This window comes from Lytechinus pictus, chromosome 17, assembly GCF_037042905.1.
Source record: "Lytechinus pictus isolate F3 Inbred chromosome 17, Lp3.0, whole genome shotgun sequence".
In the NCBI taxonomy this organism is placed as follows: Eukaryota; Metazoa; Echinodermata; class Echinoidea; order Temnopleuroida; family Toxopneustidae; genus Lytechinus; species Lytechinus pictus.
This window is the reverse complement of record NC_087261.1, coordinates 29767846-29793057: the sequence shown is the minus strand read 5'-3', so window position 1 is coordinate 29793057 and position 25212 is coordinate 29767846. Positions and strand designations below refer to the sequence as shown.

Below are 25212 nucleotides of genomic sequence, written 5' to 3'. Positions count from 1 at the left end.
GGTATACAGATGCTCTTATGAAATCAAAACAAGAGCGAAGGAGAGCGGAAAGAACATTCTCCAAAACAAGTCTCCATGTTCACAAGGACATCTATAAAGAGAAAATGCAAGTCTTAATTATCACTTCTTCATTAAACCAAAGCGGACTATTTCATTAAAAAAAAAAATCGACATCCGTGATCAGAGAGCCTTGTATCGAATGGTCAATACTTTATCAGCACCTAATACGTCAAACCAAATACTGCCAAACCATGAATCTTCTAACCTACTTGCAGAGTCCTTTTGTAGTTTCTTTGATGAGAAAATCAAGGGCATCCGGCATAGGTTGGATTCGTCAACCATCACAGACATGTCAGTTTCCATCCTTGATAAAGGTCATCGCATCTGAATGAGTTTGAGATGGTGTCAGAGGATGAAATAATGAAATTTGTCAAAAGATCATCAAATGCTTACTGTGAGCTCGATCCTGTACCTACTTCTCTTTTGAAGAATATCACCGACTGTCTGGCTCCCGTTCTTGCTCAAATAGTCAACACTAGTTTGGAAAGTGGAGTGGTTCCAACATCTATGAAACAGGCCATCGTAAAACCTAGACTTAAAAAAGAGAGCCTCTCGCGTGATAATCTTTCCAACTACAGGCCTGTAGCAAATGTTAGTTTTGTGGGAAAACTTCTCGAGAGAGCAGCTGCTACGCAGATCAAGGACTATTTGGCAGAGAACAATCTTCTTCCAGTTGGACAGTCGGCATATCGTGAGAATTTCAGCGTTGAAACAGCGCTTCTCAAGGTTCAAAACGACATTTTGATGGCTCTGGACACTCGGAAGGAAGTGGTATTGTTGCCGTTGGATTTTAGTGCAGCATTCGATACGATTGATCATCAACTGCTGCTACAAAGAATGAGTACTTATTTTGGAATAAGAGGAAGTGTTCTCCGGTGGTTTTCTTCCTACGTGGAAAACAGATCGCATGCTGTCAAGATTGATAACGCTACATCAGGATTATCTCATGATGAGCAAGGAGTTCCTCAAGGGTCCGTCATCGGACCACTTACCTTTACAATGTACACTGCCCCTATTAATGACATTATAAGATATCATGGTGTTGATGTAATGTTATATGCAGATGACACATAAATGTATATTGTCTTCTATCAATGTGATCGCCAGGTTTTAGTTGAAAAACTGAATGCCTGCATCGTTGATATTAGGAGTTTGGCAACCAAAAATAAACTGTCTCTTAATGATGAAAAAAATGAACTTATACATTTCACTTCGAAGTTTCGTACATAAATAAGTATGATTGATGTTAGGGTTGGAAACAATCATGTTGCTCCTGCTGCCAATGCTAGAAACTTGGGGTTATATTTGATAGACATATCAATGCTTGCTATAAAACATGTTGTCAGACAATATTTTACTCGTAGATCACAATTACATGCATTATATGTTTCTTACTCGTGTGAAAATTAGTTTCTCCATTCGCATTGTACATGATAAATATAGGGCCTATGGCGGCCATTTCGAATTTCAAAATGCAGCATTTATGACATAAATGGCATATTAACAATTATGTTATTAGTCAGTATTCCACTCGTTTATCTTAATAATATGCATTTTAGTGCTCACTCTTGTCATTTTTTGGCCCCGGCCATTGCCATTGTACATAATACTGTTTGGGCCAGTGGGCTATTTTAGATATCAAAATACAGCAATGTTCCCATATATGACATAATAAATGATATATCTCGGCGGTAATGATGATTTGCATATATTTCTTCGAATATTTTGTCAAAAATTATTTTTTCAGAGTGTTTTTCACTCCTTCCACACGATTTCATGCATTTCATATTTTGGCGGCCATATTGGATTTTGCCAATTTGCGGAAAATGCTCAAGGTTACACGAGTGGCATCGTCCAGATTCGTAATCAGGATCCTCGAATTGACAAGACACCATTAAAAAAATATTGTATATATGAAGAAAAAAAAAAGGTTTGGTCAAGTTTCTATGGTGCCTATCCTGGACTAAAGCTGCATATGCACACTTTGATAGACCCACTGGTTTGAATGTGTGCAATAAAATTACTAACCGTAGTGTCACACATATTGATTTATCAGAAATTAGTCTTGATAGATTAAGATCTAAAGAAAGAAAGCATGGTGCGATGCCAACAAATTTGCATAGAACACCAACTAATCAGTTTGTTGTATATTTCGTTTTGTTTGAATTCTTATTTAATTTTGTCTTGTTCTGTGTGGTATCTTGTTTGTTCTATCTGTTCAGTAAGTCTCCGTAGGCAAATAGCGACTAACGCGTCTCTCTCTCTCTCTCTCTCTGTCTCTTTTCTCTTTTTTACGGAGTTTCACATTATGCAAGCTATGCTTTTGAGTGAATCTCCAATTTCCATAGATATCCTTTTTTCATTGAAGTTATAAATAATAATTTGTCTACAAAATGTACCATATTTTGTTAAAATCTGTATATGTTAATTACCAATGTTGTTATTCAATATAACCATGAAAATCATTCGTTTTGTTAATGTTTTATACATGTATGAAAATAAAGTTTGTTAATATTTTTTGGAAATAAGTCTAAATCTGAATAACAATACGTGAAGCTTATATTGCGTTTATAGTAAAACAAATCTCTGAACGCTTTATTTTAAGTATAATGATTATATTAACATTACATAAACATAATAAGAAGTAAACTACACAATATAAATGTTCAATAAAAGTTTTTTTCGTGGTGAAGAGGTAAAGTGCTTTCATTTCCCAGACACACAATTTACTTTCCACTTAAAAATCCATTCCAAAATTCCACAATACATGTAATTTCAATGCCATACTCTTATTTATACGTGTACTATGAAAACTATACTCTACTATTATCATATTATACTATCATTTATACGTATTTTTTATTTTGTAATTATCTGTGTTATTGTTTGAACGAGTTTTTTGTCATTGTAACCTTGCGAATACATCGTAATCAGGCCTTAATGTATGATGTTTTGAATTCTATCAATAAACCGTCTATCTATCTATTTATCTATCCATCTAACAATCAATGCTACAAAAACTTAATATATATCATGTTTAAAATTAGACGAAAGCATGTTTTAATACCAGGTCAATTTTTCACTGAATGAAACATTAGATCTTGTGGAATGAACATTATTTCTTGGTATATGTATCGAAAAATATAGTACATTACATTGAAAAAAAAAAGGTTGACATTGTAGGCGGTGTGCTAAGCAAAAAAAAAAGAATACTTTTGCGGAATTATGTAACAAAGAGAATCGTAATTATGTTATGCAACTCGTGTTTTTCTACCACATATACATGTAACATATGGTATGAAAGTCTTGGGTGGGACGTGCAAAACAATCTTGAACCCTATAATTATTCTCACTTACTTTAGTTAAATACGTTAATGTATTTTCCCCTCCATCTCTCCATCCCTCTGCCCCTCGGAATAATTTACTAGATAGATGGCGCATAATACATGCTGTGTATTATTATCATTATTACTTCAAAGAAAAAAAGAATAGATAGAATAATGACGTTCAACCTATCACTCTGCTCCTTTTATCTTATAATCTAAATATTCTCAACAATATCAATATTTGATTGGAGTGCACGATCTAATCAATAAACGGTTGCCGCATAATTTTATTGATTATGTTTCTAGATAATACGCGGCTGGGGAGTTTTACCACACTGTAGTGTTGTTGAAGAAACATAAGAGCCGATGCAGACAGCAGATATAGTTAGATTCAATCTTGACTCTCTGAGTCCCGTTTAATGTCTGATTCAATAGCTCAAGTTAAACATGTAAGATTACAATGTATGCAGTAACTACACCAGGCGGTGACCTGTATATTTTAAACTATTCATGCACAACATTACTTTGAATAAATTATAGTTGCATCAATGATTGTATACACAGCACACACCATCGTGAGCAATACCATAATACCATTAATTATAAAGTCTTACAAAAAAAACCCAGTAGGCATATTAGATTGACTGTAATTATGACCATTGGTATCTGCTATTCGGGCTAAATCCGGTCTTTAATTTGTGTTCTTCGATCGCGTTTTCTCCAGACATCACGGTTTTCATAGTTCACTGGTTGCTGATTGGTGACCCTTTCCATGCCATCGTTAGATAACTTAGCATTAGTTTGCACGTTTACCGATACCCTGCTGATCCTATCCATTGGTACATAGCCTTCACCATCTACAGCTATCGGCTCTGGGCGATGATCAGCATCGTCGGATTCTTTGGGGTAATCTGGCGTCGTAGAGGGCGCTTGGGATTCTGATTCTATGTTGCCTTGGAGGCTGACAGACGTCACAGGCTCTCCAGCAGAGTCAGGCATGGTAGGTTGGTGGGACTCGGTATGGGTGTTCGGGCTTGGGATGACGTCAGTGGCAGATTGAACATTCTGAACTTCACTGTTAAAAATTAGGCTTTGATAAAACGCCCCTGGCCTTGGAGAAGTCGTAGCGTTCGTATTGTCTACGCGGATGATGCTTCGGAGACGATGATCACTTCTTGCATTACCACGTCTTTCGAAACACCGCACAATACTTAAACTAAAAATAAAACAAATGCAAGATTTAGTTATGATTCAAGTAATTCTTTTAAGGGGTAACGATAAAAAAAGACACGACATATGCTCCTGCGACATTTGCTCCTGTCTTATCATCCCCGAGAGTACCGTGTTAGAATCAGGATTGTTGTAGAGTTTTTGGTTCAGAATGATGCAAAGATAAGGGTTAGGGTTATTTAATTTTGGAAGTAAGGTAAGGCATCTGGCTTAACGTGCATGTTTTCCATCGGAGCAATTGTCACCGGAGAAAATGTTATGGAACAGTCAAAGGATTAGCCATCAGTACTCTTCAAATATTTTAGCATTTGATTTTTTTCATAGTATTTTCGTAAATAAAACGAGTTTTCTTTTATTTTATCAGTAAATGTGTTCCACTTTCTTTAATCGGATGAAGCCATTGCCATGTATTCTGTCATGTCAAAGTCCGCTTGAGGGAAGGACTGAGAAAAGAAATCTTATAGAAACGAATATGAAAAACTCGAACTGGGCCCCATTGAATAAAAGTTACTATTATGGTAACTTTGTCATCCAATGGTAACTACCATGGTTACGCTGATCAACAGCCAATCAAAATCAAGGATTCCGTGCAAGTTACCATTGGATAGTAAATTAACCATAAAGGTAACTTTTATGCATCGGGGCCCCTGACACTTGTTTGTCTTCCCGACTGTTCACATTTTGCTCGGAGGTTATAGAAGTCTGGATGTACTCTAAGAAATTGCGAGGGCCCCCGGGATGTGTGAAAATAGAGAGCACTGGGGCAAAAATTCGGGCGGCGGCAATGGACCCCAAAATATTTTACGACAAAGAAAAAAAAGGGACAAAAGATACATATGTAAAGGAAGAGGGGTGAAATGTAATTAATGTTACGTCATTTTCTGAACAATACTATGTACAAATGTATCACAATTTTCGATTTTTTTTTTCAAAAGGGTCAGAATTTTTGCTCGTTTGCTGTTCTTTTTTTTTTTAATATGAACTTTGGCCCATTTGCCATATCTACCCCATCAGAATGATGGGCTTATTACGCTTCTGGTGAGGAATTACCTTGACGTGTTATATACACCGAAGGTGTAAACATTGTGGCTAAACTTACATGATACCCAAGATGATGAGGAATAGAACGGCGAGTATCACTACCACATCGATGACGATCCGTAACCAGACTGAAAGAAACATTAAATACATTATTTCTCAATTTGCGCTATATATTCAACCTGCAATATGAATAATGCGAATTTTCGCAAATTTTGTTTTAATACAGACAAGAATTGTGTGAGAATAATGTAATATGCGATGCAGCAACTATCAAGGTTCTCGGTTTTGAATCCATCTCTGTAAGTCTATTTTTTCTTTTGTTCACTTAATGACCTAAACACTTTTTTTGACAGCTTATTTCCGAAATATCTTCACTTGGATATTTTCACAACAAATGGATCCCAGGTCACCATTCACCTTCATATGATGAAATGATAAGTTGGAGCAAGTACTGTGTACACCAAAAATATTTAAGATTACAACACAAATTCAGAATGAGTAAAAACATGGGATATTTGGTTTTTTTCTTCAAATAATTCATACTGGTAATTGTAACTGAACTATCAAGGATTTCTTGACAAGTTACATTTTAATTTGTTTTTACTCGTCATTAATCGTTTTGAGGTCTGATTAACATAAACATGGAAATAAATCCATGGGTTTCTATGTGTCTTACTTCATGTCCAGAAAACACGCCAAACAAAAACAATAATTCATAGTTTACTTAGCACTTTTCCACCGTTAACGGTAGAGTTTTACTGTTCAAAATGACGTTATTATGATGTTTATCAGGGGCGGATCCAGCTTTTTATAAAGGGGGGGTTGGGGTGGTATGCGAGGGAGCGTAGCGACCGAGTCCAAGCGAGCGGAGCGACCGAGGGGGGAGGGTGTGGGAGGGGGGTGTCCCCCCCTCCCACAGTAGGGAAAATTTTTGAAAATCTGTGTGTGAAAATGGCGTTTTCTTGCATAAAAAACACCACTCTTTTTGGTATAGAGGTCGTTGCCAAATTAACCCCCATGAAAATTTGTAAAATTAAGTTGCATTTTCCTGCAATGTAAGGCCAGTTAACAACACAGATACAAAGAATTGGGGACCTTGGAATAAGCACTGTTAGCCTAATACTTCCCAAATATTTATTTTTCATCCCCAAAGACTTCAACAATCTCCCAATTTTTTTTTTTTTTTTTAATGTGGGGATTTTGGGGATGAGAATCGGCAACGCTGGCCTAGCTTGTCACTTCGGCGGTGGCCCGTGTCCTCAAAAAAGCTGATGGGGGGGGGGGGGGGGACAAGGGACTCTGTGACATTTGTTCGCCCAACCCCCCCCCCTCCCCCAAAAAGAAATAATAATAATAATAATAATAATAATAATAATAATAATAATAAATGAAATAAATACATAGAAATAGAATAAAATAAAATTACAAGTTAAAAAAAAAAGATAAGATTTAAAAAAATGGTCCCCGGATTTTTTTTTGGGGGGGTTGCAACCCCCCAACCCCCCCTCTAGATCCGCTTCTGTTTATTGTATCATGAAAAAGCTATACACCTTCGAAACTGACTCCAAACCAACCAAAGCAATTATTGGGGTTGGTTTCGGTGGTGTGAGTGTACAAGTTAACTTCATATCATTAAGTCAAGAGCCAGCACAGACTGATATTTGCAGGGATATGGGGTGGGAATAGATTTTCACCATGTTTTTTTCTCAATCGAATGATGGGGGCTTGGCTGTAGATATTCGTTCATGTCTTCCATTCTCTTTTAACCCACTATACAATATTTTTGTTCACTTTTTGAAGAAAAGAACAACAATGGATAGTGGATTGTCATCCCTTGGCCCCATGCTACTGTGGTAAAACCCCTGCATGCACCTTAAGAATATTCTAATAAAGAATTATTACGTGAATATGATGGTTGACAGCATTCCTCTACTACCTCTAAATTGCAGTTCTTTTGTTCCTCTGTAAATACGAGAGATATAGAATAGATAAAACAAGCCAACAAAAATAAATGTTTAAAGTTCCTTTATGTGCCTACACGTATGATGTCCACGCGGCAGACATTTTTAAGGCCGAAAATACTTCATTTACTTCCCAAATCTCGGTTGTAAAATTTTCGTTTTACACCGTGTAGAATAAATACCCTCGAATTATTTTTGCAGTATATGTAATATAATACAACAATGTCGGGCCAGGATTTTTGTAAATGTTAAAATTTTGGTGCGACACACGACTGATTCAAGGAAATGTTTTGCAAATGACCCTCATGCAAAGCACAACCAATAAATCTTTGACAAAAAGTGACGAATAAAAACACACTTTGGACACAAACGATATTGCAATATGTCGTCAGCAACGAAACTTAAACGAAACTGCTGGGGAGCGTTTCATGAAAGGACTTGTCGGACGTTTTATCCGACAAGTCCCACTTTATCCGACAGTCACCATAGTAACAGTGCTTCTTAGCCAATCAGAATCAAGGAAAGTTGTCAGGTCTGACAACTTGTCGGACGGAAATGTTGATGAAACACTCCCCTGATCTAATTCACGAATTTTCGTGAAATGCCTCTAAGCTGATCTTTTTTCATTTGATGGGCATTTCAATGCATGTACTGTGTTTGTGAATCCGAGGTTCACCGTGTAATGAAAACTCCTATCATACTGCTGCTGATATGGAAGGAAGAATATTCCCTCCCTTCCGACGAACGTTTCATATCTTACCAATTTCGGTAGTAGGAAAAGAGGTAGACTCATCAGACTCCATTGTCCGGTTTGTTCGGTCCACACATTCGGCGTAAACATGTTTGGAAGAGTCTTCGAATATACAGCATGACAATCCAGCAGTAACTTTTACTCTGTTGAGTATCTCGGCTGTGTTGTAAACTGGTTAATATGAAACGAAATTTATTCTAAATGATTTAAGACTTTGGGTTGATCTGTGTAAAAATAAAAAAAAAACACGGTGTAGGCGTGTACTGCCGTCCACCGACAAGAGACATCAACTATATGGAATGAATTCAAGAGTATTGAAATGAGGAAAAAGTTTGTTTTATTTGGAAACATTTTAGGGTAACTTGCTTTTGAAACGTCTTTACTAAAACAAAAACGGGGGCCTTGCGACTTCAATTTTTCTACATGTAAAACATGCAGAAAATATCCCAAATGAATAGAAGGTCAATTTTGAATTCAAAAATCTTAGTTGCTTCAATTTGTCAGCAGTAAAATACACCACCTCATATTCAGCACTACACTATAAACAAACAAACGAACACAACAAATCTAATTTTGCCGGCCTAATTTTACTGTGAAACTAGCGTAAATTAAAGAAATACTTTTGTATGGTGGAAAGGGTACAGCAGGTTATCATTAATTTTCTGTATTGTTATTTTGACGGGAAATTCTTGGCAACTTGCTGTGTGACTTTTTAATAAACCGTATTCGTCAAGTAGGTCAGGTGTCCGATGCTCACTTTTCGAGGTCTTACAAAACCGGAATCAACAAAATAAAAGTTACCTAATCAGCATACATGTAGTAAGGGCCAACAAATGAGGGGTAAGAAGGGGATGAGTGAAACTAAGGGAAGAGTCGTCATTCTCTCGCCTTAAGGCCAGTTTTTAATCATGCCCGAACCCCGGACATAAAATGAATATAACTCAAAATTTGAACTCTATAATAAATATAATTAAAACTAATAACCTGAGAAGTATCCACCTGCCCCACATATTTGGCAAGGATTGCGGCTACAGGTGATGTTGCAGCGTTGTTCATCCACAACTAGGATATTATATGGCAAACCGTTGCTGCAAAAGCAGCTTCGGATTGCGATGGCTGTGTAGGTGTACCCACTGCAATGATAAGCACAGTCGTCTACAGTTTCCTCAATACTGTCTTTGTCAGTTAACACATCTTGCCAGTGCAGTCCGATAGGATAACATCCCACATAGCCTGTTCCTGATGCGGAATGATAGAAAGATACAAAAAGCATAACAATAACATGGGAGCTACTGAGCATTTAGATAGGGTTCCATGACATTTGCTCCGGTGACAATTGCTCCTTTGTACATTCCACACACTAATTGAATGACCAACTTCAACCTTAGGTTATACGCTATACCCTATCATAAACTTTTCACTAGGCTATAACCCTAACCCTACATTTTAGGCAAAAATTAAACCCGGAGCAATTTTCGCAGGAGAAAATGCCGTGTCACTTTAAAGGGGAGCATCTGAAATATAGACCATCCATGGCAGCTGATTTGGTGAATGCGGGTCACATGACATTCAGAGGAATCAGATGTAGCATGACAACACATCACAGCTTTGCAATAGACGACTATTGCACGCCCGGAAAAGGGGGGAAAACATAAACAAAATCTATATGTACATAATTTTGTGTATAACGTAAATACATTTGTGTTTAATACAAAGTTTGTTTCGATTAAATTTTGTTAATTTTTTTTGATCGGTTTTAATCAGCTGGGTTTAATTCATTTATTTAATACTCTATTAAAAACAACATAGCATGAAGGCACAATACATACCCAAATACACACATCAAATTATGCTACGAAATTATATGATAAAAAAAACAAGCAAACGAGCATAAAAAGAGTGAATAAAGATGTACTTTTACTTTACAGAAATGGAAGTATAGGGAGTGACAGAAAGTCTAAGTCTTATGTAAAGCCAGTTCCAAGGATATATGTACAGGAAAAAAAATCACAGATTAAAAAAATAAATAAAACATAGGTACATGCATACATACAATTATCACCACAGAATTCTTATACATGCCAATCGGTCCTTTCTTATTTACACACACCTTCAAACATTTTATTGAGTATGAATAATTGCACCTGTGAATAGTTTTGAAGTAACCACAATCTCATTTTCGTTTGAAACTATTTAATGATGGGCTTAATTTTGTATGTAACGGTGTAGCATTCCTAATTATGAGAACCCCCCAAAATATATAAATTTTATAAATTATCTGAATTACCGGTTTGATTGTTTTTATGTTATGAAAGAGAGGCACAGTATTGGCAAGATATTGAATATGTGTAACACTTCGTATTATTTTCTTTTGGAACAGTAAATTATTTTTGTATTCTGCATACTGGAACATGCCCATGTGATGATAAAAAGATATAAATGTGGTAAAATAAAGTATTATATAAGATCATTAAGGTTCCATTAGTGACATATTTAATTCTATAAAATACACAAGCGCGTTTAGCTATTTCGTAGCAGATTATGATCAATTAAGACACCTGAAAGGATATGAAAAATACATTGCAAACTGAAAGTATTTCTACAGCACCAGGGATGGCAGGGGTGATTTTCTAGGCGATGTAAACAAAGAAAAAAAAAATACGGGAAAATGGGACAATTTAAGAGGTGGATCAAATAAGAACTTAAAGAACGAAAGAATGTATACAGGCTTGATTTTTTTTGTTTTCTTCCGCATTTCAATTGCAAGCAGGGGCGGCACTACGAGGGAAAGGACAGGGGTGATTTTCTAGGCGATGTAAAAAGAAAAAAAGAAACGGGAAAATGGGACAATTTAAGAGGTGGATCAAAGAAGAACTTAAAGGGGTTGTCCAGGCCAGCTCCAAAAAATATTTAGCCCGTAGTAAATAATTACAGGAGCCATTTCAAAAAGTATTATCTCCTTACTCGACTTTGGAGATTTTTAAGAGCATTTCTTGTAACGGTTATTTGGGGCAAAAAGAACTAAATTTCGCGCACATGTAGCGAGATCGGTCACGTGACTGTGACGTACCATCTCCACTTTGGTTTCGCAACAATCCAGCGCGCGACGTCTCACAGCTGCAATATGCCTATGTGTCAGGCATACGGCTGCTCGGTTCGGCCGGGAGAAAATAACCATAAAAGTGCGTTTTCTATACCAAATCCGATCCGAGATCGAGAGAGATGTGCCCAGTGGCTTCACAATATTGGGACTGACAAGTTTGACATAAAAACATACAAATATAACGCGAGTAGAGTCGTTTGCGAGGACCAAATGCTCTCTCTGGCCGTCGGCATCACCGGGCAGTTCCCGCACCGACACCAGTCATTTCTCCCCACTCGATCGGCCGCTGGCTGCGGTACGATCGGATCTTCCTCCACCTCTTCTTCTTCTATTCTTCGACGGTTCTCCAACTCTTCCGCATTCCACCTTGGTTGGAATGCATACCCCGCAGGACCCGACATATTAATTGTTCAAATTATGAAATAAACGGCGAGAAACAAACAAATTGTGAATTACAGGGTCGACGGTGGCCGCAATCAACATGATCAATGCAAGTCGAAAACTACATGTAGCTAATACCGTACGTATGCGCGGCCGGCGCTGATGATCTATACGCATACGTGCGAGCGATAGCTAGCTAGCTAGCTAGCTCGCTCGCGCTCGTAGCAGCAGCCAGCGAAGCCAAAGTGGAGATGCTACGTCACAGAAAAAGCTGCGCATTGCATTCTGGGATCGTACAGACTCATGCCAGAATATGATTTTGGCAAAATTGAAAATTCAATAAAAAATAACTGTGCCTCTTATTTCTTTAAAAAAATATAGTATAGGAAAGAGAAGGTTTTTGTCTATCTAGTGGATATAAATTAAACCTGGCCTGGACCACCCCTTTAAAAAACAGAATAATGTATACAGGTTTGATTTATTGTTGTATTTCGCATTCATACATAACAAACAAATATGATCTACTACCAAATTAGGGAATGAATCCGAAGGATTGTAATCATAAGCAGAAAGAAAAAAAAGGAAAATGCCAGATTAGAATTAATTAAATCAATAATACATTCATACAGCAAAAGTGCATAATATTTGTATAATTTGAATAATGAAGTCATGAAGATGGAGATGATATGGATGGGGATGATGGTGACAATGGTGAAATGAAGGCCATGGTGATGGTGATGGTGGAGATAATGATGATTCCCTTAGTCCAATAATTGAAAAATCCTTGTATTTGTATAACTAATGTCGCAACCATACTAATGAAATCGAGTCCACTTCGATCAAAATGTTTACGTTATGGAATGAAGAATATTCCCTTTTCTCCAGTCGAACATTTAATATCTTACCAATTTCGGTAGTAGGAATATAGGTAGACATGGTAGAAGGAGCCTCATCAGACTCCATTGTCCGGTTTGTTCGGTCCACACATTCGGCGTAAAAATGTTTGGAAGAGTCTTCAAATTTACAGCATGACAATCCAGCAGTAACTTGCACTCTGTTGAGTATCTCGGCTGTGTTGTAAACTGGTTAATATGAAACGAAATTTGTTCCAAATTATTTAAGACTTTGGATTGATGCTAAGATCTGTGTAAAAAAGGCGTATGCGTGGACTGCCGTCCATCGACAAGAGCGATTAACTCTATGGAATGAATTCATGAGTATTGAAGTGAGGAAAAAGTTTGTTTTATTTGGAAACATTATGGGGTAACTTGCTTTTGAAACGTCTTTATTAAAACAAAAATGGGGGCTTTGCGACTTCAATTTTTATACATGTAAATCATGCAGAAAATATCCCAAATGAATAGAAGGTCAATTTTGAATTCAAAAATCTTAGTTGCTTCAATTTGTCAGCAGTATAATGCACCACCTCATATTCAGCACTACACTGTAAACAAACACACAAACAAACAAACAAACAAACAAACAAACGAACACAACCAATCTAATTTTGCCGACCTCATTTTACTGTGAAAGTAGGGTAAAATTAATGAAATACTTTTGTATAGTGGAAAGGGTACAGCAAGTTGTCATGAATTTTTTGTATTGTTATTTTGACAGTAAATTATTGGCAACTTGCTGTGCGACTTTAAAAAAAACACGTATCGTCCCGTAGGTCGGGTGACCGATGCTCACTTTTGCGGTGTTACAATACCGCAATTAACCCAGCAAAAGCTGTCTAATCAGCATACATGTAGTAAGGGCCAACAAATGAGGGGTCAGGAGGGGGTTGGGTGAAACTAAGGGGAGAGTCGTCATTCTCTCGCCTTAAGGCCAGTTTTTAATCATGTCCGAACCCCGGACATAAAATTAATATACCTCAAAATTTGAACTCTACAATGAAAATAATTAAAACCAATAACCTGAGTAGTATCCACCTGCCCCACATATTTGGCAAGGATTGCGGCTACAGGTGATGTTGCAGCGTTGTTCATCCATAAATAGGCTATTATATGGCAAACCGTTGCTGCAAAAGCAGCTTCGGATTGCGATGGATGTGTAGGTGTACCCACTGCAATGATAAGCACAGTCGTCTACAGTTTCCTCAATACTGTCTTTGTCAGTTAACACACCTTGCCAGTGCGGTCCGACAGGGTAACAACCCACATAGCCTGTTCCTGATGAGGAATGATAGAACGATACAAAAAGCATAACAATAACATGGCGAACATGGGAGCTACTGAGCATTTAGATAGGGTTCCATGACATTTGCTCCGGTGACAATTGCTCCTTTGTAAATTCCATACACTAATTGAATGACCAACTTCAACCTTAGGTTATACGCTATACCCTATCATAAACTTTTCACTAGGCTATAACAGTAGTTATGGGAGAGACCTCATACCTATTTGACCCGGTCAGCCATGACCTTTGACCACATGACCTTTGACCCATGCCCTTTGACCACATGACATTTAGTCCGGTCAGCCTTTGACCTTTAGCCTGTCAGCCTTTGACCTTTGGCCCGGTCAGCCATGACCTTTAGTCCGGTCAGCCTTTGACCGCATGACCTTTGACCCATGCCCTTTGACAACATGACCTTTAGTCCGGTGAGCCTTTGACCTTTAGCCCGGTCAGCCTTTGACCTTTGGCCCGGTCAGCCATGACCTTTAGTCCGGTCAGCCTTTGACCACACGACCCGATGGGTTGACCCAGACTTCCGGTCAGCCATGAAATGGTATTACGACGCAGTTATGCAACCACCGTGATGTCATAGAATTACCCTTATTGCACCGTCGGTATTGCACCACCGTGGCGTCATCGCCGCGTATGGATGACTTCCGGTCGATCACACGATGCAGCGATGTTGCACGGGCATATGATACGATGCACAAAACACACATCTATACAGTTTCCTATTTAAAAAGCGATCTTTCTCCGCCTACCGGCGGATATGTCAAGCGCCTCGCATGACGTCACCAGCTACACAGGCACCGTGATGTCATATCCCAGGGAATTACCCTTTACCCGGTATTGCACCACCGTGGCGCAATCGTCATCGTCACGTATAGGATACGATGCACAAAAAAGACATCTATACAGTTTCCTATTGAAAAAGTGATCTTTCTCCGTCTATATACATGATATACCAGCAGATATGTCAAGCGCCTCGCATGACGTCACCCTGAAATGGTGTTAGCGACGCAACCACCGTGATGTCACCCCAGGGAATTACCCTTATCGCACCGTATCGGTATTGCACCACCGTGGCGCAATCGTCATCGCCACGTATAGGATACGGTGCACAAAATAGACCTATGATCTCTACACAGTTTCCTATTGAAAAAGTTATCTTTCTCTGCCTACCAGCAGATATGTCAAGTGCCTCGCGGTTCACGAATCGATCGCCCGATGCACGGCCAACGCGCGTCATTGAACTTGGGATATCCTATTCAAGGTGAAAGCCGGCTCTCTCTGCCTCTTATTACAACAATTATTGGTAATCCAACATGTGATTATAATAGTGACATCTCAGGATCTACTCATTCCAGACTTTTCCCCATCAAAACTCTCTGATTTTTTTCATACTGTTTTGTTCATATTTCCATACTTTTCATTTTAACTGCCCGGCTCTCTGACTCGCAAAAGTATGTATATTGAAACCGGTAGATGACTCCTTTCAATCAACTTCATTCATCCGCAGTACAGATGGTGATAACACGAAACACTATACAGTCAAGGATGATTCTTTATTATTCTTATCATTTATTCTATTCCATTTCAATGTAGATAGGTTCAGATACTGTATAAACAGCAGATTTTGATACAAAGGTAAAATAATGTAAGTTATGTTCTCAAATTATGTTGTAATAACAAACTAATTGTTAACTGTTAATTGTTAATATTAAAGTGAAGTTCTCGTTTTTCTATTTCTTCGCTTAACTTAATGGATTGTAACACATGTCTATGGATGGCATTCAAAAAATATGAACACAATGAAGTTCAAACTGTCATTTATGTTGACGGCGTTTTCTTGGATTATTATTATTTGACAAGCTGATGTCTGTGCCTTTAGTTGTAGACTCCATCTTCACCCTCCGTTTCTTCTCCACCATCATCATCGTCATCGTCACCTTGATACTGGAATAAACCATCGAATTGTGAACCATGCCTGGCTAACACTCTCTGTACGGCTTTCCGGAATTCCATGCCATTCTCTAATCTTTCCGTGAGATCGGACACGATTTCACGATTGATGTCAGCGTCTTCGAGGTACACGTTCTGCTGCAAGAACTGAGAGTAAAGATCGAAAAAGATGCGTTTGACTGCCCAGAGTAGTTTCACGTGAGCCTTTGCTTTAGCGTCTTCTTCTTCCATTCCTTCTGAGATGTATTTCTGATATTTTTCGTCTCTCAAGTCCTCGGTGGTTGTCATGGCTTGCTCTAACCATCCTCGATAAGCGAGGTTGTCTTCAGTTTCTTCCATGTTTGCTGTCATTGACGATTCGTGTCCATCGCTTTCTGATACGCTCGTTTCGGAATCATCGTTGGATTCTTCAACTCTTTACATTTGAGAGGATGGGTCGGAGTCTTCATCTTCACTCGTTTCTTGTCCAGTATCATGCTCGTTTTGTTCATGCCTCTGCATATCGTACCTCCTACTAAAGGTTTTATCGCATCGTGAACAAGCATAACGGTTGGACATATCCAACGTATTCATGTTGACTCGATGATTATTTGTTGGGAAATGAAGAAAATTAACGTTCAACCTTGTAATAATACGTAATCATGAAACGCGCGCGAAAGGACTTCGATTACTCACATAATTTCACGGATTCTTAAGGATTTTTACGGATTTTTACGGATCCTTACGGATTCTTACGGATTTTTACGGATTTTTACGGATTCTTACGGATTTTTACAGATTTTTACGGATTCTTACGGATTTTTACGGATTTTTGCGGATTCTTACGGATTCTTACGGATTATAGCTTACGTATTTTTACGGATTTTTACGGATTCTTACGGATCCTTACGGATCCTTACGGATTCTTACGGATTTTTACGGATTCTTACGGATTTTTACGGATTCTTACGGATTTTTACGGATTCTTACGGATTCGTACGGATTCTTACGGATTCTTGCGGATTCTTACGGATTTTTACGGATTATAGCTTACGGATTTTTACGGATTTTTACGGATTTTTACGGATTTTTACGGATTTTTACGGATTTTTACGGATTTTTACGGATTCTTACGGATTCTTACGGACTCTTACGGATTCTTACGGATTTTTGCGGATTCTTACGGATGTTTACGGATTTTTACGGATTCTTACGGATGTTTACGGATGTTTACGGATGTTTACGGATATTTACGGATTCTTACGGATGTTTACGGATTTTTACGGATTCTTACGGACTCTTACGGATTCTTACGGATTTTTACGGATTCTTACGGACTCTTACGGATTTTTACGGATTCTTATGCATCCTTACATGGGTCATTCTAATGTGGATGAACATATTTTCCTTGAGATTATATGAAAGCATTGATAAATCCGTAAAAATCCGTAAGAATCCGCAAAAATCCGTAAGAGTCCGTAAGAGTCCGTAAGAATCCGTAAAAATCCGTAAGAATCCGTAAGAATCCGTAAGAATCCGTAAGAATCCGTAAACATCCGTAAATATCCGTAAACATCCGTAAACATCCGTAAACATCCGTTAGAATCCGTAAAAATCCGTAAACATCCGTAAGAATCCGCAAAAATCCGTAAGAATCCGTAAGAGTCCGTAAGAATCCGTAAGAATCCGTAAAAATCCGTAAAAATCCGTAAAAATCCGTAAAAATCCGTAAAAATCCGTAAAAATCCGTAAGCTATAATCCGTAAAAATCCGTAAGAATCCGCAAGAATCCGTAAGAATCCGTAAGAGTCCGTAAGAATCCGTAAGAATCCGTAAGAGTCCGTAAGAATCCGTAAGAATCCGTAAAAATCCGTAAGAATCCGTAAGAATCAAAGTACCCTCGCGCGCGTTTCATGATTACGTATTATTACAAGGTTGAACGTTAATTTTCTTCATTTCCCAGCAAATAATCATCGAGTCAACATGAATACATTGGATATGTCCAACCGTTACGCTTGTTCACGATGCGATAAAACCTTTAGTAGGAAGTATGATATGCAGAGGCATGAACAAAATGAGCATGATACTGGAGAAGAAACGAGTGAAGATGAAGACTCCGACCCACCCTCTCAAATGCAAAGAGTTGAAGAATCCAACGATGATTCCGAAACGAGCGTATCAGAAAGCGATGGACACGAATCGTCAATGACAGCAAACATGGAAGAAACTGAAGACAACCTCGCTTATCGAGGATGGTTAGAGCAAGCCATGACGGCCACCGAGGACTTGAGAGACGAAAAATATCAGAAATACATCTCAGAAGGAATGGACGAGGAAGACGCTAAAGAAAAGGCTCACGTGAAACTAATGTGGGCAATCAAACGCATCTTTTTCGATCTTTACTCTCAGTTCTTGCAGCAGAACGTGTACCTCGAAGACGCTGACATCAATCGTGAAATCGTGTCCGATCTCACGGAAAGATTAGAGAATGGCATGGGATTCCGGAAAGCCGTACAGAGAGTGTTAGCCAGACATGGTTCACAATTCGATGGTTTATTCCAGTATCAAGGTGACGATGACGATAATGATGATGGTGGAGAAGAAACGGAGGGTGAAGATGGAACCTACAACTAAAGGCACAAACATCAGCTTGTCGAATAATAATAATCCAAGAAAACGCCGTCAACATAAATGACAGTTTGAACATCATTGTTTTCATATTTTCTGAATGCCATCCATAGACATGTGTTACAATATTTAAGTTAAGCGAAGAAATAGAAAAACGAGAACTTCACTTTAATATTAACAATGAACAGTTAATTATTTTGTTGTGACAACGTAATTTGAGAACATATCTTACATTATTTTTACCTTTGTATAAACATCTGCTGTTTATACACTATCTGAACCTATCTACATTGAAATGGAATAGAATAAATGATAATAATAATAAAATAATCATCCTTGACTGTATAGTGTTTCATGTTATCACCATCTGTACTGCGGATGAATGAAGTTGATTGAAAGGAGTCATCTACTGGTTTCAATATAGTATACTTTTGCGAGTCAGAGAGCCGTGCAGGTCATGTGAGTTAAAATGAAAAGTATGGAAGTATGTACAAAACAGTATGGAAAAGTCAGAGAGTTTTGATGGGGGAGAGTCTGGAATGAGTAGAGCTTGAGATGTCGCTATTATCAGGATTATAATCACATGTTGGATTACCAATAATTTTTATAAGAGGCAGAGAGAGAGTCGGCTTTCACCTTGAATAGGATATCCCAAGTTCAATGACGCGCGTTGGCCGTGCATGGGGCGATCGATTCGTGAACCGCGAGGCACTTGATCATATCTGCTGGTAGGCAGAGAAAGATAACTTTTCACTTTTTAACTGTATAGAAATCATACGTCTATTTTGCGCATCGTATCCTATACGTGACGATTGCGCCACGATGGTGCAATACCGGGTAAAGGGTAATTCCCTGGGATGACATCACGGTGCTTGCGTAGCCGGTGACGTCATGCGAGGCGGTTGACATATCCGCCGGTAGGCGAAAAAAGATCCTTTTTTAAATAGGAAACTGTGCAGAAATCATACGTCTGTTTTGTGCATCGTATCCTATACGTGACGATTGCGCCACGGTGGTGCAATACCGATGGTTCGATAAGGGTAATTCTATGACATCACGGTGGTTGCGTAACTGCGTCGTAATACCATTTCACGGTGACGTCGTGGCTGACCGGAAGTCTGGGTCAACATATCTGCCGGTAGGCGGAGAAAGATAACTTTTCACTTTTCAAAAAAAGTTGCCCCAGATTAAATCCAAAGGTAAAAACTGTAATATATCAAGTCAAAATACAAAAATTAAAGTGTAATATATATATATATATATATATATATATATATATATATTACATGATTACAACCATCGAACTTACACTCTGTGTCATTGGTGGTATTGGTCGTGACTACGTAGCAAACTAGGTCAGGCCTTGACCGGAAGTCACCCATACGCGGCGATGACGCCACACCCCACGCGGAGGTTAATTAAATTTCCTGTAGATCGAGTCCCTACGTGGACTCATATCCAATTAAGATGGCGTCCCCACGCGGAGTCATTATCCAATTAAAATCGCGTCCCCACGCGGAGTCATTATCCAATTAAAATCGCGTCCCGCGCTTCATTATCCAATTAAGATGGCGTCCCCACGCGGAGTCATTATCCAATTAAAATCGCGTCCCGCGCTCCATTATCCAATTAAAATCGCTTCCCGCGCTCCATTATCCAATTTCCTGTTTACCGCGTACCCAAAGGTCAAAGGTCATGATTGACCGGAAGGTGGGGTCACGGGGTCAACAGTGACCGGAAGTTGGGGTCAAAGGTCATGCGGTCAAAGGTCAAAGGTCAAGTTGGTATGAGGTCTAACCCCTAACTACTTATAACCCTAACCCTACATTTTAGGCAAAAATTAAACCCGGAGCAATTTTCGCAGGAGAAAATGCCGTGTCACTTTAATAGGGAGCATCTGAAATATAGACCATCCATGGCAGCTGATTTGGTGAATGCGGGTCACATGACATTCAGAGGAATCAGATGTAGCATGACAACACATCACAGCTTTGCAATAGACGACTATTGCACGCCCGGAAAAGGGGGGAAAACATAAACAAAATCTATATGTACATAATTTTGTGTATAACGTAAATACATTTGTGTTTAATACAAAGTTTGTTTCGATTAAATTTTGTTAATTTTTTTGGATAGGTTCTAATCAGCTGGGTTCAATTCATTTATTTAATACTTTATTAAAAACAACATAGCATGAAGGCACAATACATACCCAAATACACACATCAAATTATGCTACAAAATTATATGAAAAAAAAATAAGCAAACAAGCATAAAAAGAGTGAATAAAGATGTACTTTTACTCTACAGAAATGAAAGTATAGGGAGTGACAGAAAGTCTTATGTAAAAGCCAGTTCCAAGGATATATGTACATGAAAAAAATCACAGATTCAAAAAATAAATAAAACATAGGTACATACTAACATACAATCATCAACACAGAATTATTATACATGCCAATCGGTCCTTTCTTATTCACACACACCCTCAAACATTTTATTGAGTATGAATAATTGCCCATGTGAATAGTTTTGAAGTAACCAAAATCTAATTTTTCGTTTGAAAGTATTTAATGATGGGCTTAATTTTGTATGTAACGGTGTAGCAATCCTAATCATGAGAACCCCCCAAAATATATTAATTTTATGAATTATCTGAATTACCGGTTTGATATCCATAAACAACTTATTCAATTGAAAATATTGTAATATAGTGCTTTGTAGAGTTTTATTCATAACATAAATTAATGGAAATTACATCGTCATAATCAATAAATCAGGCATTTTATGAATGAGAGGCACAGTATTTGCAAGATATTGACTATGTGTAACACTTCGTATTATTTTTTTTGCAACAGTAAATTATATGTGTATTCTGCATACTGGAACATGGCCATGCGATGATACGGTAAAATAAAGTATTATATAAGATCATTAAGGTTCAATTAGTGACTAATTTAATTTTATTAAATACACAAGCGCGTTTAGCTATTTGGTTGCAGATTGTTATCAATTAAGACACCTAGAAAAGTTACCTGTGTGACCTGATCAATCAAAGAGTCTATTACCTTAATTTTCGTTAACGTAGTAGCAATTTGATCTTTTGTGAATGTCATAAAATTAGCTTTCCTTAATTGAGTGTAAGTTTATCACCTGCTAATCATTTGACAATTCCAATTTCGAAATGAAATGTATTTGAAGAACTGTAATTTCTTGGTGAGACATAAACAAACTAGTCATGCTAGTGTCATCTGCATATAAATATCCATTTTAACGTTTTGTAAATATTACAAATATCGTTTGTAGATAATGTAAATAATAGCGGCCGTAAGATCGAACCTTAGGGCACTCCAAATCTCTTATTGAACTTCAAAGTTATCTAATCACTGCTTTCGAATATCTAAATAACCTTGAAACCACTCCATTACGATCCTATAAAAAAGGATAATTTTTAAATTTGACCCATAAAATTATGTGATCAAAGGAATCCAATGTCTTGCTAAGTAAGAAAAAAAATCAATCATGTCATATTTCTCTATAATCAAAGGAATTTGATGATTTATGTATAAATAAAAAAATGGCAGAAGATGCGGAGTGTCCAATTTGAAAACCAAATTGTTTGGGAGTAACAATAATGCACTTATCCAAAGTTTATACATGTATAGTCGCATGTAATAGACGTATGTACTACAAACATTATTCTAAATGTTTTGAAAAAAAAAAACAGGAAAGATATGGGCCTTGAATTATTTTTGATCCACTTTTACAAACTGGAATGACTTTAGCAATGTTTAGTTTATCTGGAACTGTGCTGGTATTTAAAGGCAAATTAATAATATCGCATAAGGGGTAACATAATATATGAACAACAATCTTCATCAATGCACTGCAAACACCGTCGAAACCAGGACTCTTGTCATTTTCAAACTTTAAAACAATACCAATAACTTCCTTTGGTTTGCAAGGAGAAAATACAAACTTGATGTATTTTCAAAACATACTGCATAAAGTCACTATTTTTTGTAAAGCAGGAAGGTAATTTTTGGCTAATATTTACAAAGGGCGTTTTTAAAGTAATGCAAATCGCACATTTCCCATTATCTGTTACATTTACATCATTGCAAAGAACACCACTTCCCACTTAATAATCATAATAATAATAATGATAGTAATGCTACTAATAATGATAACAATGGTAAAAATAATAATAATAATATGAATAATAATATTTTTAAAGAAACGTTTTAGTATATTTCTTAATTGCATCTTTTTACTTACAGCCTACCATAATATGCATTATCAGAGTATATTCCATAAGACACCGAAATCTGTCAAAAGTAAAAAATGATTACATTTTTATTGCAGGATACATTTTACATTTAACGTGATAATTTTATAAAATATACTCACCATGTTCACTTTTAACTCGAACTGAAGCCATTTGCAGAAATGCAGTCATCAAAACAATCACGGACACATAACGAGGAATTGTGTGGTTCGCCATGATGAATATTAGGATGAGTTTTGCTTAATAATTAGCACAGCTTGACGTTTCTCGTTACCGCATAAAGAGCTCAGTGTATACAAATGAATTCGCATTGATTCAATACGTAGTAATGCTTTGATATATCACTTCAACTGATGCTTACCACTTCCTTGTTTTGACATTTTCCTTGATTTCTTGGCAGATAAGAACCTGGAAGAAGATTAAAGATATGTTGTAAACTGAAAGTGTTTATACAGCAACCAGGGATGGCATCACATGAGAAAGATCAAGGGTGATTTTCTAGGCGATGTAAAAAGAAGAAAAAAAAAATACGGGAAAATGGGACAATTTAAGAGGTGGATCAAAGAAGAACTTAAAGAACGAAATAATGAATACAGGCTTGATTTTTTTTGTTTTCTTCCGCATTCATACACAACAAAACAGATATGATCTACGGTTACACTTCGTAATTCCGAAGGTTCGTAATTCCGAAGGTTCTTTATTCCGAAGGTTCGTAATTCCGAAACACGTAAGTTGCCTAGACCTCGATGTTCGTTAATCCGAAAACATAAAAGGGTTCGTTAATCCGAACATTTGTGGCGTTATTCCGAAGGTTCGATAATCCAAAAGCGAAATAAGGTTCGATGTTCCGAAGGTTCGATAATCCGAAAACGAAATAAGGTTCGTTGTTCCGAAGGTTCATTAATCCGAAAACGAAATAAGGTTCGTTGTTCCGAAGGTTCGTTAGTCCGAAAACGAAATCTGGTTTGTTAATCATTTCGTTTTCGGACTAACGAACCTTCGGAATTACGAACCTCATTTCGTTTTCGGATTAACGAACCTTTGGAATTACGAACCTCACTTTGTTTTCGGACTAACGAACCTTCGGAATTACGAACCTCATTTCGTTTTCGGACTAACGAATCTTCGGAATTACGAACCTTCGGAAATACGAACCTTCGGAATAACGAACCTTCGGAATATCCGAACCTTCGGAATAACGAAGCTTCGGAATTACGAATGTATGCGATGATCTACTACCAAATTAGGGAAGGAATCCGAGGGATTGTCATAAGCAGATTGCTTGAAAGAAAAAAAAAGGAAAATGCCAGATTAAAATTAATTAAATTAATTATGCATTAATACAGCAGAAGGGTGTTATATCAAAGAAGAACTTAAAGAACGAAATAATGAATACAGGCTTGATTTTTTTTGGTTTTCTTCCGCATTCATACATAACAAACAGATATGATCTACTACCAAATTAGGGAAGGAATCCGAGGGATTGTCATAAGCAGATTGCTTGAAAGAAAAAAAAGGAAAAAGCCAGAATTATTAATCAAATTAATTATGCATTAATACAGCAGAAGGGTATTATATCTGTATAATTTGAATAATGAAGATGGATATAATTCGGGTGGGGTGATGGTGACAATGGTGAAGGTGAAGGCCATGGAGGTGGTGTTGGTGGAGATGATGATTTGCTTGGTCGAATAACCGAAATAGCCTTGTATTTCTACCTAATGTCGGAACCATACTAATGAAATCGATTCCACTTCGATCAAAATATTTACGTTATGTCCAATAACATGCCATCGATCGGTTTGGAGCCTGTCCCACTGGTGTGGCTGTTGCATATAACAGGATATTGCATTCGGGTTGTCATTCCCAGCCCCCATCATTTACCCCATCACTGCCTCGCCATCGAGTTAAGGCCTGTAATTATACTGGTAAGCCGACCCTTTCAAAACTTGAACAAAAATAACCAGGTTATAAACAATCATACAATGACGAATGAAAGTGAAACAAAAGACCGTATCAGCTCTGAGCTTGCAAACAGGGGTATTTTATAAACCATAAGTCGCTGATTACCACTAACAACAGTTAAACTAAAATCCCTTTATCTCATTGGCTGAGAGGGTATTCGTCACTGAAAGTCACCGACAAGACGCTTTGTGAAACATGACGGGGTGGGGATCAGTTGGTTGTATTTTATAAAGGAACTTACACCATTTAGCTTCAGCTTATACGATTTTTTTGCAAAAAATGATAATGTGCAATAATGTTTAAACATAATACCGATCCATAAAGCAAACAGATAAGTAATTTAATATTTTGCTTTA

At 37.5% G+C, this 25212-nt stretch overlaps 1 protein-coding gene across 2 annotated transcripts; it reads right to left on the bottom strand.

The window, feature by feature from the left end:
- Positions 1–2624: 2624 nt before the first annotated feature.
- LOC129280871 (uncharacterized) lies at positions 2625–23301 on the bottom strand. Of its 2 annotated transcripts, XM_064112411.1 has the most exons (8): positions 23014–23301; positions 13773–14027; positions 12759–12935; positions 9354–9608; positions 8379–8540; positions 7560–7619; positions 5716–5785; positions 2625–4602 (listed from the first exon to the last, which is right to left on the bottom strand). In XM_064112411.1, exons 1-8 carry the CDS (start codon positions 23105–23107, stop codon positions 4065–4067), a joined length of 1611 nt encoding a protein of 536 aa, XP_063968481.1. In that variant the 5' UTR covers positions 23108–23301; the 3' UTR covers positions 2625–4064. The 2 variants fall into 2 exon arrangements, with proteins under 2 accessions (XP_063968481.1, XP_063968482.1); XM_064112412.1 differs by lacking the exon at positions 7560–7619.
- Positions 23302–25212: the final 1911 nt, after the last annotated feature.